Here is an 18,043-nt window from a genome sequence, read left to right as displayed (position 1 = left end):
GCATGACACGTACCGATAATGCTTTTTATAACAAACAAAAAAATAATTCTATGCTTTGGCCATTAGCAACAAAGTTACTTTCATTGCCCTGAAACCATAAAATCTTTTCAAAACAGATCCAACTTTTACATAATCTGTAAAGCAAAAAAAAAGCTTCTTTTCCACTGCAGAAGCCAACCCATTTCATTTCCCACATCATCAGCCCCCGTGGGAGTGACCCCGGGGGCAGAGCATTCTTTCTTTGTTTACAATCATCCGAGCTTTTGATTGAAAGCCCCTCTCCGATGATGGAATGTAATCTCCGCTGTGGATGCATCGTAAATCCGAGAACTGCTAGTAGTAAAAGCCAGTCTAGTCTATCCGGATGCACACAGAAATTGATTAGCTGATGATGTTTGCTTTTCCATCCGGACCATTCCATCGGAAATATCTTTTAGTGGGTCTAGCGTTACAAACTGCCAATGAGCAGAATAAGCACAAGGATTCAGATTCAAATATTTCCCATGAAACGATATGAAACGCGTTTTCATATTTTCGATGAAATTAATATCCATCATGATTAACTCTTCGCTAAACCTTGTCAGGACCGACCTTAACTTGGAATGGAAAATAAACCGCTGTCTAGAGCTCATCATCTTCACTAGACTTTCCATCATCATTACAGTCATTGGTTTGTTGTGTTTTTGCACTGTCAAACATTTCATTTAAAATTTTACAAAAAAATGACTTAAAAAACCTTTAAGTTTAATTTTAATCTATTTTTTTTATTCTGAATTAATCCAAATATTTCTGATGTGAATCGCTTCTGACAGTCTAGTCTGGTCTGACATTTGACTGAGATGTGTAATAACCCAGTGTTAGAGTTGAAACAAAAGGAGGAAAACTCATTTCCGCACATACCTTCAATATTACACAGAGAGGGGGGGGACTCCGGAAAATGCTATTATTACGATGAAATGCCCAAAGCCTTCCGAAGAGTCCAGTCGGCCGTTGGCAGCTTTGGAAACCGGAATTAGAACTTGGTAACGAGGAAACGTTGAAAATATACGGCACCAGTAATGTGAATCGATGGTGGGGTGTCCTAACTAGACTAGACTCTCTAGTTAGGGGAAGGTTTATGTTAAAGTGACGGGCTTTAACCATCACTTGGTATTGGGGTCCTGTTCTACCCAAAACTAAAAATTGCCAAAATACAGTGTTGAACCAAGTCTCGTTCTCTTAGTCTCAAATGAGACTTAGAAAGGGAATATCTGAAACTGACCTCGAAATATGGATTTCATCACAGTGATCATCGGGAACCTGCTAAAATAGACCCCAACATTGACGACCTGTATCTTCGGCAAATTTCATCCGAACAGTTTGACAAGTATTTGTTTATACTTTGACAACAAATATTAAAGATTGGCCTAGGTGTCCTAGTGGTTCCAGAAATCTGAAACAACCGAAACGTTTGTTTTTTTAATGTTTTTCACGTTTATACGATACAATTTCACTCATGAAAGTACGACCTTTTCTCACACTATTGCGTCAATCTATGGCAGGGGTGACCAAAGTATGGCCCGCGGGCCAAACGTGGCCCGCGAAGTGATTTTTTGTGGCCCGCGGACCAATTTTGAATGATCATGTAAAATGGCCCGTTAATTGAAAATAAACCGTGATTGTATACTTCTCAAAATCAAGGGTTATTTTTAACTTATGTTTTTTTTTAAATTTTATATTAATTTTCATGAATCTTTCTAATTTAAAACAATTTCACACGTTACAATATGAATAAAATTAGTAAATATCAAAATATTCAATAAACATTTTTGGAAATGTATATGAAATGTTTAAATTTGACTGAAGTAAAAAAAATGTAATCATGGTTTATGGACTGAGCCATTAACTTATTTAGCACTAAGAAATCTTCCATCTCGGGGTTTGAACTACTGACAGTTGGATAACGAATCTGATTGGCTACCATCTCATTCAGGCAGACTAAATGTTAAAATCAGAGGAATAAGACTGTTGCAAATATTTTTCAAAGCCTTTTTCAATCCAACTCTTCCCCGGCTCGAAAAATCAGAGACAAAAATATTTTTTCAGGCAAACATACAAATTTCAATTGAAAATAATGTGCAATCAGCTGAAATCAATTTAAAATTCATACCTCTGCGTTTATTTTCAATTTGAGCATGTTCGGGTTTACTAAAAAATATCTAGAAATCTAGAGCGAAAGAAAATTCGCTTAAATTTTTATTTTCGTCCAATCTTACACTTTTTGAAAATAATACATTTTCTATTTTTTTTTCATTGCAAAGTTGTTTAGGTATTTGAAAAATACAAAAAAAAGCAATAAAACTGATGGAAAACTGTCTTTTATTTTTTAAATAACGAAAATCTAGAGTTTTTTTTGAAAAGGTCCTATAAGCTATTGTGTTTCATATGTTTATAAGACCTAATCAAAAAAAAAGTCTGGAAATGTTCAAAAAGTAACAGCAAATTCTCAAAACTTCAATTAATAGATGTAGTTTTTTGCCTTTTAAATTAAAATGAAGTTATTTATTTTTTAAATAACTTTTTTTATACATTTGGCCCGCAAGCTCATTTGAGCTTCAAATTTGGCCCGGCATCCAAAAACTTTGAGCACCCCTGATGGCCCCCCTATGGCCTTGGTTTCAAACACTGTTTGCAAATCAGCACGATATCCATCTTCATTCGCAAGCAAACTTTGCCGCAGCCTTTATTCATAATAATCACCGACGATTAATTACCCGCTGACCACCAGACTGACCACGTGCAGAGACTGACCCCCTTTTTTCGTGCCAGAAACAGCCACCCAACTGGCGAACGCACGCCGAGAAATAAAACATTTCCCATCCAATTATCATCTGTCAGCAGCAGACCGGCAGCAGAAAAGTGGTTGGCATAAATTGTCCGCCCCCAATCGAGCGACATTTTCCGCCAAAGTGCCTCCCTCAACCCTTTCTCCCGCTGGTCAGTTATGCTTGGACGGTCATTATCGGCTACCCGCAAGAAACGAAAGTCACGGCGGAGTTTGAACGCAAAAATGTTCCCTAATAGCTCTCATTAAATCAATAAAACACAATTTTGCGTTCGATTTGCTTTTGTTTTGCTTTGAATTCAACATTCAAATGACCTGGAACAATATTTAAGCTGGTTAATTAGTCTATTTTGCCTGAAATTTCACATTTTTATTCTCAACAAAATAGAACAGAAATTCAATCTCAGTCGATACAAAAAGTACCAGTAAAAATATTTAAAAGAAAAATTAGAGTTTTTTAAACAAATTCATAACAGATGCTTCTTTCAAAAAACTAAAAAAAGACTCAAACTTTTGAATGGCATCTCAATTCAAATTGATTGCTTGAAAACTCTTAGTGCTCGTCACACCCGTGTCAAGTTTTGCGATTCCACTCAAGTTGACCGGCACCGGCCAGCGGAAATTGATTCCGACTTGTTTCCTTCTCAGAAAGTCGGCAAGGCAAAAGTTGCGCTGCCACACTCCTAGTGGAGCTGTCACTCACCAGAACAAGATAATGGCCGGCCGGCCAGCCAGCCAACTTGAAGTGGAAATCGAACTGGAATTGAAGCAACGAAAAAAAAATCATCTTCAGATGAAATTGATTTTGCATTTTTGTTCGTGGAATTCTCTCTTGTTTCCTGGACCGAAAAATCTCAGCAAAGCAATTCTCCCATGAGTGCGATTTGTTAGTAGTAGTTTCAGCACGTTTCGTACATTTATCCAACGAGGTTCACCGAGTTGGATAAGTACGACAAGGGCTAAAAAAACAAGTTTTGCAACGAGTTCCATACAACATATTTGCATTTCTGAAAAACACCTATTGAGTGGAATTATAACTCAAATGTTCATGTATTTTGTCAATAAATCGTTTAAATCATAAAAAAAATGTTGAAAAGTATTACTTTTCAAAACAAGTGCTGAAAAGTTCAAGTACAAATTTTCAGCATTTGTTTTGAAATGTTTTTCTTTTCGATTCTGTTATTTTTAGTTGATAAAAGTAGGCTGTTTCGCTGTAGTACTTTAAAGTTGGTGAAATAAATCTGTTCATACAAAAACGTCTTTTTCAAATCGCTAAAAATTTGCCTGGATCCGGATCGGATCGCCTTGCACCCTTTGACAAAATTGTAGAGCATTAAGTTTTGCATTAGAATCTCACTCTTGACAAAATTACCACACAATTAACATCACTTTTCTGGAAAAATCGAAAAAAAGATCTCAAAAATGCCTATAAAAACTTCACAAACAACCTATGAGTCATGGGTTTCCTATGCAGATAGGATCTTTTGATAATTTGATCTAGAACTCTGAACAGCGACCCCTAAACCATAATCTATTGGGCTAAAAATTGACTCAGATGCTTAATTTTGCCTAAAGATTCGACAGTGTGTCACCTAAACTAATTCCAAAGTTTACTATTTTTATTTTGTCACACTACTGTTCATACAAAAAGGCTATCCAAATATCAAAAAATGTGTACATTGAAAAAGGATTTTCTGATCGATTTGGTGTCTTACGCAAAGTTGTAAGTATTGCTAAGGACCCCTCAGAAAAAAAAATACCTGAAAAAATTACGACATAAATTATGAAAAAAATATTAGCAACGGCCTTATACCTAATAACAAATGGTTCTTTCATAACGTGACTATTTCCAGCTGCAAAATTCATGACCATCTCTGAACATATTATTTTCGGAGAGTTAAGAAAATTCCCTTTAAAGTTGCTTCGAAGATATTGAAGATTTGACCAATGGTTGCTAAGGTACAGTCTCCGTCAGAAAATATTACAGAATCTACCAGGCCTTCTCTTCATCACCAAAATAGAGTTGAATTTTTAAGTGACGATAAAGTAAGCAAATGTACGCCACAGTGTGTTTTTTAGAACAAACTAATGATAAAAAATTCGGTATGTCTGATGTTTTGCACCATGAAAGAAGGGCTCTTTCCCGACATTTTGCGGTGTATACCGAAATATTTCGTTGGGGGGTCTAGAACAACTATTTTTTTTTTAAGATTATTTTTAGATTTTAGGGGATATCTGCTAAAAAAAGTCACAGAAAATCGGTTTATTCATATTAATATCACTCAAATTTCTTATGAATATGCCTTGGGGACTCTAACCAACTATATTTGAATAATATTTGACCTCCAATAAAAGAAATTCGAACCAAACTTACCAGATTTCTAGCATTCTTTGAAATTACCCCTAAGTCCAAGATGGAAACCCCGATACGACCGAAAGTAATTTTTTTCTTTGTTCAATTTGTCACGAAATTACAGCAACACATTGCCCGGATACAAATTTGAGCGTTAAACAATACAAAACTTAGATTATTTATTTAATATGCTGTTTATTACCCAATAGGTTCCGAAAATTATTTTTTTCAATCCTCTGCCACATCACACTATAACATTTTAAACATTTTGGAATCAATCACATTGTAGACAACTGTTTTCTGAACATTTCCATAAAAAAGTATCAGTTTTTGTTCAATATAAGCAGAGATATGCCCAATTTCCTGAAATAAATAGTGCCTTTCTCCAAAACTTCTTAATTTAATTACCTTTAACATGATGGGCACTGCCTAGTTGGTCAAATATAGTTGGTTAGAGTCCCCAAGGCAAATTCATAATAAATTTGAGTGATATCAACATGAATACACCGATTTTCTGTGATTTTTTTAAACAAATATCCCATACAATCGAAAAATAATCTTCAAAAAAAAGTTGTTCTATACCCCCGACGAAATATTTCGGTATACCCCGCAAAATTTCGGGAAAGAGGAAAGGCTCTTCACGGTGCCAAATATCAGACATACCGATTTTTTTAGTCTTTGAGGTCTCAAAAAAATACACTGTGACGCTCAATTTTGAATGTCAAAATAAGAAAGTATCGGGAAATTTTCCGATCTCTCAAACAAAAATATTGTCAAAATTTTCAATTCAACCCCGACGTTTCAAAAGGGTCGAAAACTTATATTTTCGTTCACATCAAACGTTAGGGTTAGTTTGGACAGTTTAAAAATATTTTTATTCGAAAGCCCGGAAATTTGACTTTTTTTTGTGTGAATAGTCGAATTAAATGAATGGGTAGTTTGTTAATGTGTAATTTTTTTTCTTTAAATCTTTAATAACTTTAACTTTGCTAAAGAAACAAAATCGATGAGAAAATCTGAAAAAGAAAAAAAGTACACACAAAATTTCATAGAAATCAGAATAATATGCATGATTTAATATCCAAAGCACAACAAAGTACACGAAAAATTTTCAATTTTTATTTTATAATCTATAAACGTCTCTTCTTGTTCAGAATGTAGTCTAGACTTTTTATTACTTTTATTTTTTATTTAGATTATCTTTTTTGTATACAGACAAGACATTACTGAATGTGTGTAATTTGGAGTTAAGATTATCAACAGTAAATGGTAACACAACTTGACATTTTTTCGTTGATGTCAGTAAACGCTTCAGTTTCATATATGGATATGGAATCATCTTAGGAGTGAACATCAACTAAGGAAGTTGTTGTCTTCTTATTCTCAAATTGGCGAACTTACAGACCCAATCCTACAACAATGTCATTAAGAAAAAAATCAAACTTTGTCAAAAAAAATCTGTAAACTTTAAGGGATGAATCCAAAATAATATCGAAAGTTCTCGTAGTTTTTAAAATACAGTAATGTGTGCAACAAAAATCTCGGTGCAAAAAGCTTTGGTTGATGTGCACTGATAAACAACTATGCGCACTCCCTTAATTTTGATACCTCCATAAATAAACGTAATAAATTTTTTACCCGATATTTGCAATGTTATTTAATGACAAGAAATTCATTAAATTTTAATTCTGTCGACTGGAACGTGTTCAGGAAATCCAAATCTATCATACCTTGACGAAACTGAAGCATTTACTGACAACAACGACGGAAATTTCGAGTTGTGTAAGAGGCTATCCATAAAACACGTGAACAATTTGGGAAGGGGGGGGGGATCTGGCAATTGTACACGCTCAATACAAAATATTAAAAACTCAATCCAAAACATGGCCATTACTTAAAAAGAGTTGCGTAAGTCAAGAATCGTTTAAAAACGACGACTTAAATAAAGAATATGGTCTACTAAGTCTACAACCCTATTCTCTTTCTTCCAGATGGTACACCCACAACGGGCCGGAACCGATTTCGGTATCGTCCGGCGCCCGGATACGACTGCTCGGCCCGGTGCTGGCCATCGAGGCGGTCACCAGCGAGGACGGCGGCGTGTACAAGTGTTCGGCGGCCAACGCCGGTGGTGAGGCCAGCGCAGACCTGCGGCTGGCCGTTTCGACGCCGATTCATGTTGAGATATCCCCAAACGTGCTAAGTGTTCACATGGGCGGTACGGCCGAGTTCCGGTGTCTGGTTACGACGAACGGAATCAACGCGGGCCCCCAGCACATCACCTGGTTCAAGGACGGCCGGCAGCTGCCCAGCTCGGGCCGGGTCGGCGACACGCTGCAGGTTACGGGCGTGACCCGCGAGGACAAGGGCATGTACCAGTGCGTGGTGCGCCGCCAGGAGGGAGATTCGTTCCAGGCGAGCGCCGAACTGCAGCTGGGAGGTGAGTAACTTATTCGCCGGTGTGCCTTCCATGTGGAAATGCTACTAGAGGGAGTAAGATTAAATCTTAAACTTATTTCACCTGGCATAATTATGCAATCACACTACTGTCCTTATCAGTATCCTAATTACCTTCGAACCAACCATTTCAAAACAAAGCTAATCGGTCCCGCTCTGCCCAAACTAAATGGTTTCTGGGCCGCCAGCCATTACGAATTAGTACCATCCAGAGAGAGAAAAAAAACGATGCACAAAATAGGGTCAATACGGTTCGCTTGGCCCACCGCCAGCCATTTCCCTCGCAGATCCCATTCGAGAGTCGATTGAGATTTTATCATTTCCCCCACCCCCTCTCCTCGTATGGGATCCAACCCCGAGCAACACCTCCTTCTCGATCCTCAGGCCAGGGAAAGCCAATTTGGTCCTGTTTGTGTTTACGTGTGTTTGTGCACTGCATAATCCCTAAAACACAGCTAGACAAATATTAAAAATAACACACACACACACATAGGAGTGTGTACTAATCGTTTTCTTGTTCTTTCCCCAGTTGGTGGCCTCGTTTATCCTGGCTAAACGCCACCACACAAATACAAATACAAAAGTTGGGGTCAGGCCGTCAGAAAGCTCCCTAAAAGTTCCCCGAATGCAAACATCCTCTAGTTTTGGTTTTGTTTATTTATCTAATTTTAATGAAATCCAATTTAAATAAACAACAACATCCAACTTAATTAACCATAAAGCGCCTTCGGTTATTAAACGGGTAATGGGATTCTGAAATGGTTCACAACACCTAGACTACCAAGGGGAAACGGTCGGATCTATTCTGTACTGTAACGTGGTGTATTTTTTTCCGAATTTTGAAATTCCAGTGTAATTTTGCTGGTTTATTACAATGTTCAATTTTTGATAAGGGCTCTGAAAAAAAATTGCGATTACCCATGCGTTTTTCAATTTCGTTAAGATTTCAGATTTCAACATTATGCTTTGCTGAGCAGTGTTGTGACAAAGGTAGAATCCAGTTTGCTGCTTGGTAGTCAAGATGACAAAATTCGAATAGTTAAATTCCTGAGGGAATTAAAGTTCAACCAGTTTACGAGAGCGAAAAAAAAACCCTCAGATAATCCCCGAAGAAATAAAGAACCCCATAATTACACCGCAAAGTCACATAATTTTCCGAGCCTTCCCCCATTTCCCAAGGAAACCACCAAGGGCAATATAATAACGTGTTTATATAAAATTTCAAATTTCGTTGCTCGACCTCAACCCGAAACCCTAATTCACGCCCGGTGCTGGTAGCATCTTAATGATGATAATTTTTCGGTCGAAGAGCACATAAAAGGGCATTAGCGGCACCTCGGCAGTTCCCAGTCAAAACCACAATCCTAAACCCTCCCCTCCACCTAACTAGAATGGAGACCGAGAAAATATCTACAAAAAAAAATTTCCACTCGGAAACAGCTTCACGGAGCAAAATTACTCAACCACAAATTAATTATCAGCCAGTTCTCTCGTAAATCGCTGTTCTTGGGTTCCGCGCTGCCACTCTGGCTTCCCCTTCCGGGCGGCTTTACGGTGCTGGAAATGGCTGCGGTCCGGAGAGTCTGCACGAACTCCTAGGTCGGTGGCGATTAGAAGGGATCATTTAAAAAAAATGAAAAATTGTCATACAAAAATATTTCAACGACAAAAATAAGTATTTTTTGGTTTTGTTTGATCAAAACACAAGGTTTGGAACATTATGCTGTTCATAAGAAAAGTGCACCACCCTAGTGTACTATTTCCATTTCCGGCATTTTGCGGTCTGTGGACTTTCTGGGTGTGTTATTATGTCTCTGTTTATTCTGAGGTTCACTTTTTCGCTTCTTTTTTACCCCACGCTCACGTATTTTCTCTATTTCGTTTCTTTTCCCATTTATCCCTTTTCAGACGCCCCACCATCCCTGGTGTACAGCTTTATCGAGCAGACCCTGCAGCCGGGGCCGGCCGTGTCACTCAAGTGTTCGGCCCAGGGTAATCCGACGCCGCAGATTGCCTGGACGCTGGACGGATTTCCGCTGCCCACGAACGGACGGTGAGTTTTTTTTTAAATACTCCTAAATGTTTATTATAATGTTTCGGAAACATTTCGTTATTGTACTTTAAAAAAATATATTCAGCAAAAATCTTGATGAATTTACTCAAGATTTACTCGACATTTTTTTATGTTTATGTCAGTAAACGCTTCAGTTTCGTCAAGGCATGATTGGTTTAGGTTCCCTGGATTACACTCTTTTTGACGAAAAATGAATTTAAGTGAATTTCTTATCAAAAAATTGTAAATATGACATATATGCCATAAAATGGAATCATGTTAAGCAACCGCTCCATCTTATTTTTTATACTCCCATAGATAAACGTTCGAACAATCGAATCACGACAATTTCAAAAGGATTGAATTAAAATGCAAGAAATGCAAGTTTGATTATCAAATAATTACTCTCATCATAAAATCCCAAATAAACGAAATAAAATATGCTGGAAAAAAGGTTTTTTTTTATTTTCAAGTATTGTTGATCGGAAAACTGCTGCCTGACTTCGGTTAATCTGATAAATGTTTATTATCCATCCTGTTCCATAACTCAAATGCTAACATTTTTGTCACCGTAAACCGGGGTGACATTGATAGGATTTGTTGTCACAAGATTATCATTTTTTTAAACAATTCGTTCGTAATTGAAAAATCCATTTTTTAACACACAAAAAAGTATAGGTCATCGCTGAACTTTCAAGTTCTTGCAGTTATAATGAAAAATAAGTTCAAACCCTTTTTTCGTCATTTTCTTGTTTTTGCGAGCGCGGCAAAAAACCCATTTTTATTTTCAAAAAATTACATCTTGAAATCCTAGCCCACTTTTTGATTTGTTATGTAAAATTGTCCGAGGAATACGTTAAAAATATGTCCAGATATAGGCTCTTTGGTCCAGTCACCGTCGTTTTCATAAGACTTTTTCAAATGTTAGGCTAGATTTTTGATACCTACCATCTTTCATTTGCATTCAAGACAGCTAAAATTTGTTTAAAATGGAGCAACGTTATGGTTTTTAGAAAGTGTGTTTTTTTTTTGTGAAAATCGACAAAAATTGCATTTTTTTTTTGGACCACACTAACATGGCTATAGGTCACCCTGATGGCCAAACAAAAAAATACGGTGTAATTATTTCGGCTAGGGAAATTGAAGCACTTTTATTTGTTTTCTTTAACTTTCTGATGGAACTGCTGTATACAACTATTTTTTTCAACTTTTATAAAATTTTATGAAAATTTCTTCTGACTTCTCTACCATGTTCTGTATTATTCCACATTTTGCAGAAAAATCTCAAACCTGTTGATATCACCCCGGATTCAAAATTCGATTTTTTTTCAAAAATGTATATTTTGAAAAAAAATTTTTTTACAAGCAAATAACTTATGTTTATATATGACTTTTATATTGTCTTATCTACATTTTTGTAAAAATTGTTAAACTCTAAAAAATAACCTTGCAAAGTTACAAAAAAACACTTAAAATTATTTTTTGTTTAAAATGAAAAATACCGTTCTGGATTATTGCAGATTCGTTTCATTTTTCATAAAATGACATGAGCCAAATTTGTTTAATGAGAACGAATAATACAAAGCATGATTTTTTGGAAAATCGTAAGAGATACCCCCTCGATTCTTAAGGTAAAAAGAAGTAACTGTGCCAATTTCGAGCCAAATCGTTTAAGGGTTAAGGGTCGCTTTTTTATCATTGAAATTTGTATGGGAAAATTCGCAAAAATGTATGAGAAAAAGCAGAAATTTCAAAATTCCACCAACAACTTTGTCGAAGACCGCAAATCGATCCGAGCTAACCCTGATGAGTTATCAACGATTTAATGAAGACGTTTTTGTATGTCGATTTTTTTTTGTCACAATAGTGGACACGTTCTATTTGACAAAATTGATTTTTAGAGAATGGCTGGCCAACCAAAATGTCGTTAAACTAAAATTTTACTCAAAAAATTAAAATTAAAAAAATATTATCCGTTAATCTGGAGCTGTCTACAGAATACAATCAAATCTTCAGATTATCAGGTTTCGAACTCGTGATTTGCTATTTATTTAAAAATGGTCTGTTTTCATAGAAATTGTCATATTTTGCTCTAACATCTTAAAAATTCGTTCGAATTGCCCCGTATTTCACTTTAATTCATAGTTCCTACCAAAAAAAATTGTGTAGGAGAGAGTGGGGAGACTTGATCCCAAGCCTGTATCTCGTCAGCATGTGGGTAAAACAATTAGCTTTGTTCTAGAAAGTTGTGCGAAATTGACTAAAACTCATTGTAGAAAACAAAAAGAAAAAAAGAAAAAAAAATAGATTGAGTTACACACATTTTTCTAAGAAGTGCTGCAAAAAACTTCCAAGAAATCTTTTTTATTTGTTTTGATAAGTAAAGAAAACACTCAAAAATTATTAAAAACAATGTTTTATAAACATGAATTGTTTGATAAACATATCAACTCCAAATTCCTTACGCATTTGACGTTAAATTTATCGTCGTATTATTTTTACAATTAATTGCTTAAAAAAGTGCGTTTAGGGAGACTTGATCCCTGCATTTTTACAGTCACTGAAATCAGCCTCAAGATTAAATAATTGGGCTGGGTTTTTGTACATAGTTTCCTTTAGTATAGTTGTACATAACTTACTGCAGTTTGAACCATTTTTCAAAAGTTTTGTAAACAAAAATTACCAGCTTTTGTAAACATGCTCTATTTTGGTCTTAAAAGATAATTTTTAGTTTTTAAATATTTTGCATGCTAAATATGTTTTATTTTGAACACAAACATACAGGTTTAATGTGAAATTGCTGTAACTTATAGAAAATTAAAAGTTTGGATGAAAAAGAAACATTTTGCTTAAGATTTCTTCAAAATGTTGAAAGGGGGATCAAATTACCCCCAACATTTTGAAAACGCCGGTTTAAAATATTATTTTAAAACGCTTGGCATGATTCGAAGAGCTTATCTGATGAAATACCCTTACCAGCCAAACATAGTTGGAAGTTTAAGCTTTCAATTCATGCAAAAAGATTATAGTTTTGTGAGAAATTGACAGAGTTATTTGCGATACAAAAAAAGGGGATCAAGTCTCCCGACTCTCCCCTACATATAAATCCAGGAAGTCGAATTTTTTTATTTCCTGCTTGTTAAAGCTGGAAAAAAAATTTTTGCCTGAATTTTTTACGAATTTCTTCATCTTGTAGCGATTTCTTTCCCTACAATTTAGCACTTCGAACAATTAGTTTTTGTCACTTCAGCGCCAAGATGCAACCGTTTTGGTAAGTTAAAAAGGGCAAATTTTCAAAACTCTATTTTATCATTTACATCACTGCTTCAACTTCTGCCAGCATTCAAATGCCAACAAACCTTTTGCATTGTTTTAGAACAGCAATTTACAAGCAAAATCCATAATTTTCTTTCATTTAACTATATGACGTAAGCACCATTACGAAGAAAGGCATTTTGAATTAACCGCCTTCATTACAACCATATCATAGTTTTTTTTTTTTTGTTTTTTTTTTTAATGAAAATTCCTATTGTCGTGGAAAAATTATTCTTGTTTTGACCTAAAATCCACATCGGAGTGCCATGCTACCCCAACAAAATCTGGAATATCTCTGGTAGAATTTGACCATATTTTCCCCCTTATGACACTTGAATATATTGACAAATCTGGATTTTTTGCAACCAGAAGCATACAATTTGGTCAAGTCTACTAAAAGGATTTTCATTTGAAACAAAGGGGAAATTTACTACTCAAGCGTTCAAGTCAAAACTTTAATATCATTTTTACTTGGTTTACAAAACTGACAAAATTCCTATTTGAATTTTGTTTTAAGATTAAATTATTTAAAAAAATGACCAAGTATGCAGTGAATTTAAAAGCTATAGCTAATACCTTTAGGGTTCAATTCTAAAAAGCCAAAAAACAATTCCGGAATTACAAATAAATCGCATAATAAAATGAAAACACCCTTTTTGTATGATTCCCAGAAAAAAGCAATAATTGACACGGAAATTACCATCCGATTATCATCCGCCGACGCACTTAAAGCACTGACGAACTGACGTGCCACCCCGAATCCAAACATGACCGCACTTTCCTATCTTCTTTCTCACTCACCCTCAGCGATCAGCGATTGTCAAACAGACGATTTGACAGATGCGCAGCTGCACTTGCTGAGAAACTTTCAGGAACAACAAATGAATATGGGGGAAAACATATTGAAGCCTGAAAACTTTTGCAAATTCTGAACTAAACGATGAATATTTTGCAAATCTTGCATTATTTAATGTGTAACGAGGCAAGAAATTTCGTTAAACTTAAAAATTAGGCTATCTTTTAGACTTTTCGTAACATTTCCATTCCAACTCTTATCCGCCATTTACACATGTTGTTCCAGAATTCTTCAAAGCAAGGAATCAGCTGATGTGACAAAACGTCAAACTCGAATTCTGACAATCGCCGAAGAAGAGAACAGTAGAAAGAAAAAGAAACAGAGTGCGGTCAAAAATGATCGACCAATTTGCTCCTGGTGGCACGTCAGTTCGTCAGTGCTTAAAGTGCATCCGCAATTTATTTGCTCCGACCAGATCGCGCCACCCTAACCACCCAGTGTAATTGAATCGCCCGCCCTTTCCCTTTTAGCCATAAACCGCCGCTCTGATTGCAATTTTGATCGATGGCCAATCAGATCAAACTGATTTCCAGGGAAGTGTCACATGCAGCAGCCTGAAGCTCCACGCACCGTGACACTTTGGTGCACTTCGCGAGGGCTTTTGAGTTTGCTGTTTCAAACAGGGAGGAGGGTGGTTTAGGGAGTGAAAATTTGATAGCTGATGGATTGATAATATAAAACCGACACTTGACATAACACGGACACCCTGCCAGTAGGGCAAATCGCCGAGAAGACGACGGCGAGGTTGAAGAACTTTATGGCCTCGTTATCAACAGAGAGGGGCGAAAGATCTCCTTCGCTTAACCCTACAACCCCCTCCTGAACGATTTAAAACCTGACAACTTTGGGGTTTTATCAAGTGTGAAAGTGATTGATCAATTGGAAGGGGTAAAGACCAGGGTTGGAGCTGACACCCCGTAATAAAGTATTTTACAATACTCCCACACTCCTTACTTCTACGCCAGTAAGTTGCCTATCGATAGTGGGTGGAGCGAGGCGTCGCGGTTCGACACAAAAGCTCCAGCTTAATCCAGCACTTCCTCTCACCTCAGCCAAGCAACTCTTCCGACTGTCATTAATTAAAGTTTCGATCCTTAGAGTTGGTCAAAATTGTATCCCCACCGGCAATGCACAGTGTGTAAGAAAAATGTATAATTTAGACACAAAATAAATTCATTCTATGTATCATAATTTCTTAGGAAATGTTCCCAATCTAAGTGATTTTTAATTTTGATGTTTTCCATTTGAAGAAGTTACAACATTGCCTTATTTTTATTTAAAGAAATATTTAATTCAGAAAAAGAATCACCTCTGAAAAAAAATGCCATGATTTCAACATTTGAATGAAAAAAAAGTGTTTTAATATGCATTTTACAACTGTCTATTTGTTTTGCAATCATTAGTTTCCAAAATGTCTAAGTATTGACGAAAATGTTATTTTTTGCAAAAAAAAAGGTTTTGCGATGCTGTATATTGGAATTACATAAAAATTCTAAATATTCTAATCCAAAAATGCATTTTTGAATGTTTTCAGTTAAATTGGCTGCTATTTTCATTAAAATTTTGAAGTTTTTTGAAAAAATGTTTTTGCTACTTGATTTTTCGGCTTTGACATAAACATTGAAAAATATTTGCAACGGCCCTATAAGAAAAAACATAATCTCAATTTTATTTTATATTTAAAATTAATTTAAAAAACGGGACATTGTCAGAAGAATTTTCAAACTGCTAGGAAATATCAAAAAATCGATATTAATATTCTTTTGTCATGACCTTGCTGTTCAAATTTAACATCTTTTCTAACCTATGGACCTCCTGGAAATCAGGATTTTTTACTTTACAAAAAATTAAATACAATGTAAGAAATTTTTTTTTAAACAATTAAATGTCCGAATCCTTATTTTTAGTCATTTCTGCATTATAATTTTTTTTTTTTTTGAAATTTTGTGTTTGTTTAATGATCTTTAAACTTTAAATTTTCAAGTTAATTAAATTTCTGAATTTTCAAATTTTTGGTTCCTTACATTTTCAAACGAAATACATTTTTAGTTTTTATCTTTTTTAATTTAAAGCTTTTTGGTTTTGGAAAATAAGAATTTTTGGAATTCTCAATTTTAGAACATCTATTTTTTAATTCTATAATAATAGAATATTTGTACTTTAAACTAATTTGAAAAAGTTTTTAATTTATGAATTTTTGATTCTTTTTTGGCAGAAAATGAAACGATTATTGATAAGATTTTTCAACTGCGAACCGCTTAAGAAAACTCTTTTCGTAATCCATTCCTTTACCGCTTCTTAAACGTTTCTTTTGATGGAGTTTTGAGTTTCTTCCGATCTGCGTTCAAATTTGATACCTAAAAAATTTTTTTACGTGAATTCCGTTTTCTTCCTTTGTGAATTTCTTTTTTCCTTAAATACTTAAATTATAAAAAAAATATTTAGAAAAAAATCGCAATTTTTATTTTTTTGTTTAGTAAACAATAAAAACATCTTAAAGTTTTATCATTTTTTCATTTTTTTTTTTTCATTCAAATTGGATTATTCATTATTTTTTATAAATATTTAAATTTTGGAATTGCTTCAGAAATTCTTCATTTTCTAATAATAGATTTTTCAAACATATTTATTTTTAGTTTTTGCCTTCCTCACGTTACTGAGGAAAGGCTATAAAATCACTCGAAAAATGAACTTCTCAATTAGACCTCTTAGACCCACCTTCATGTATACCTTTCGACTCAGAATCAAATTCTGAGCAAATGTCTGTGTGTGTGGTGGGATGTTGATCAAAAAATTGTCACTCGATTATCTCGACATTGGCTGAACCGATTTTGTCCGTTTTGGCGTCATTCGATCCGTCTTGGGGTCCCATAAGTCGCTATTAAAAATGATAAAGTTAAGTACTTCAACAGTTATGCTAAAAAAACGAGTTTAACAAAAGTCCGGAAGATTGTAAAAAGGGTGGTTTTTGTAAGAAAACCCGTCATACTATACATTTTTAGAAAGTTATTTAAAAGACCTTTCCAACGCGTCCAAAACATTGAAGATCTGACAAATCTATCAAAAGTTATAAGCACTTAAGTGTTATTTATACGCTTTTTTGAGGCTGGATCTCAGATATGTTGATGAAAACGTTGTCCGGAACTCTCATGCGATCTATTGTTGGATAGGTATTCAAAAGAGCTTTCTAATGCGTCTAAAATATTAAAGATCTGCCAACCCTATCAAAAGTTATAAGCACTTAAGTGTTATTTACGCACTTTTTGCATTTTGATAGCACCCTTTAAATGTGAGGAAGGCGCCAACCACCTAAAGGTGGATCAAGTAAAGTTTTCAGCAATTTATGGTATTGTCACAAAATTGACAACAGCTTAAACAGTGTTTGCTCTTGCTGGGTCAAAGTTGTCGTTTTGATTATGAAAAAAAAAATAAAAATTTCAAGAAAAGCCAACAGGCGTACTTTTTTACATTTGTCATTTTAATCATAACCATTTTAAGCTGATTTCATCTAATGGGGACATTGAAATTCCATCCCTTCTTTGTCGATAAAAGATTTTGAGTTTTTTGTTCAAAGGACAAATTTGTTTATAACTCGGAACATAAAATTCTGTCCAAACAACTTGAAAAAAACTCACAGTGCCAAAGTCCGATGCCGTTGCCACCACCAAATCAATCTACACCGGGTCAAGCCATCAACAGCAACGGGCAAAGTTTTCGCTTCTATGGTAGAATTCTAATATCCATCCGGATCTCGAGCTGGATGTGGCGTCGGCCCTGGGTGTGAAAGTACTAGGGTATTGAGAAACTAATTAATCACCGCCCAACATCCGACAGCCTTCGGACGTGTGTGTGCTCGCTGGAAAGATTTTCCCGACATGTGGGTTGAAAGAACGTGATGGAAACTTATTGGAAACTTTGTATGGATCCCGGAAGAGTGTGAAAGGCAGACCAAAGATTGATTTTCATTTTGACCAATGAGTTTTATTTGATTTAAAGCACTGCATGATGATGGACATTTTGTGCTTTGAAGAATTTTCAAATTTCCTTTAGTAACAAATAATTGCAAAAATAATCAAAACTAGCGGCAGGAAAATCCATTATAACTATTACTTTCGTCAAAACCACACATCAACTTCAAATAATCACTATTTTCATCGTGCGAGAGCTTAGTGACAAAGTTGAGTT

The 18,043-nt window shown here is 35.2% G+C and overlaps 1 protein-coding gene across 12 annotated transcripts in view; it reads left to right on the top strand.

The window, feature by feature from the left end:
• Positions 1–18,043, top strand: part of LOC120426136 (cell adhesion molecule Dscam2) — a 430,444-nt gene that overhangs the window by 362,856 nt on the left and 49,545 nt on the right. For all 12 annotated transcript variants that reach the window (XM_052710852.1, XM_052710859.1, XM_052710849.1 and 9 more), the window contains exons 6-7: positions 7,169–7,617; positions 9,543–9,687. In XM_052710852.1, coding sequence (XP_052566812.1) covers positions 7,169–7,617; positions 9,543–9,687 — 594 coding nt within the window. The remainder of the gene's footprint in view (positions 1–7,168; positions 7,618–9,542; positions 9,688–18,043) is intronic.

Source organism: Culex pipiens, chromosome 3 (genome assembly GCF_016801865.2).
Source record: "Culex pipiens pallens isolate TS chromosome 3, TS_CPP_V2, whole genome shotgun sequence".
Lineage (NCBI taxonomy): Eukaryota > Metazoa > Arthropoda > Insecta > Diptera > Culicidae > Culex > Culex pipiens.
This window is presented reverse-complemented; position numbering and strand designations above follow the sequence as displayed.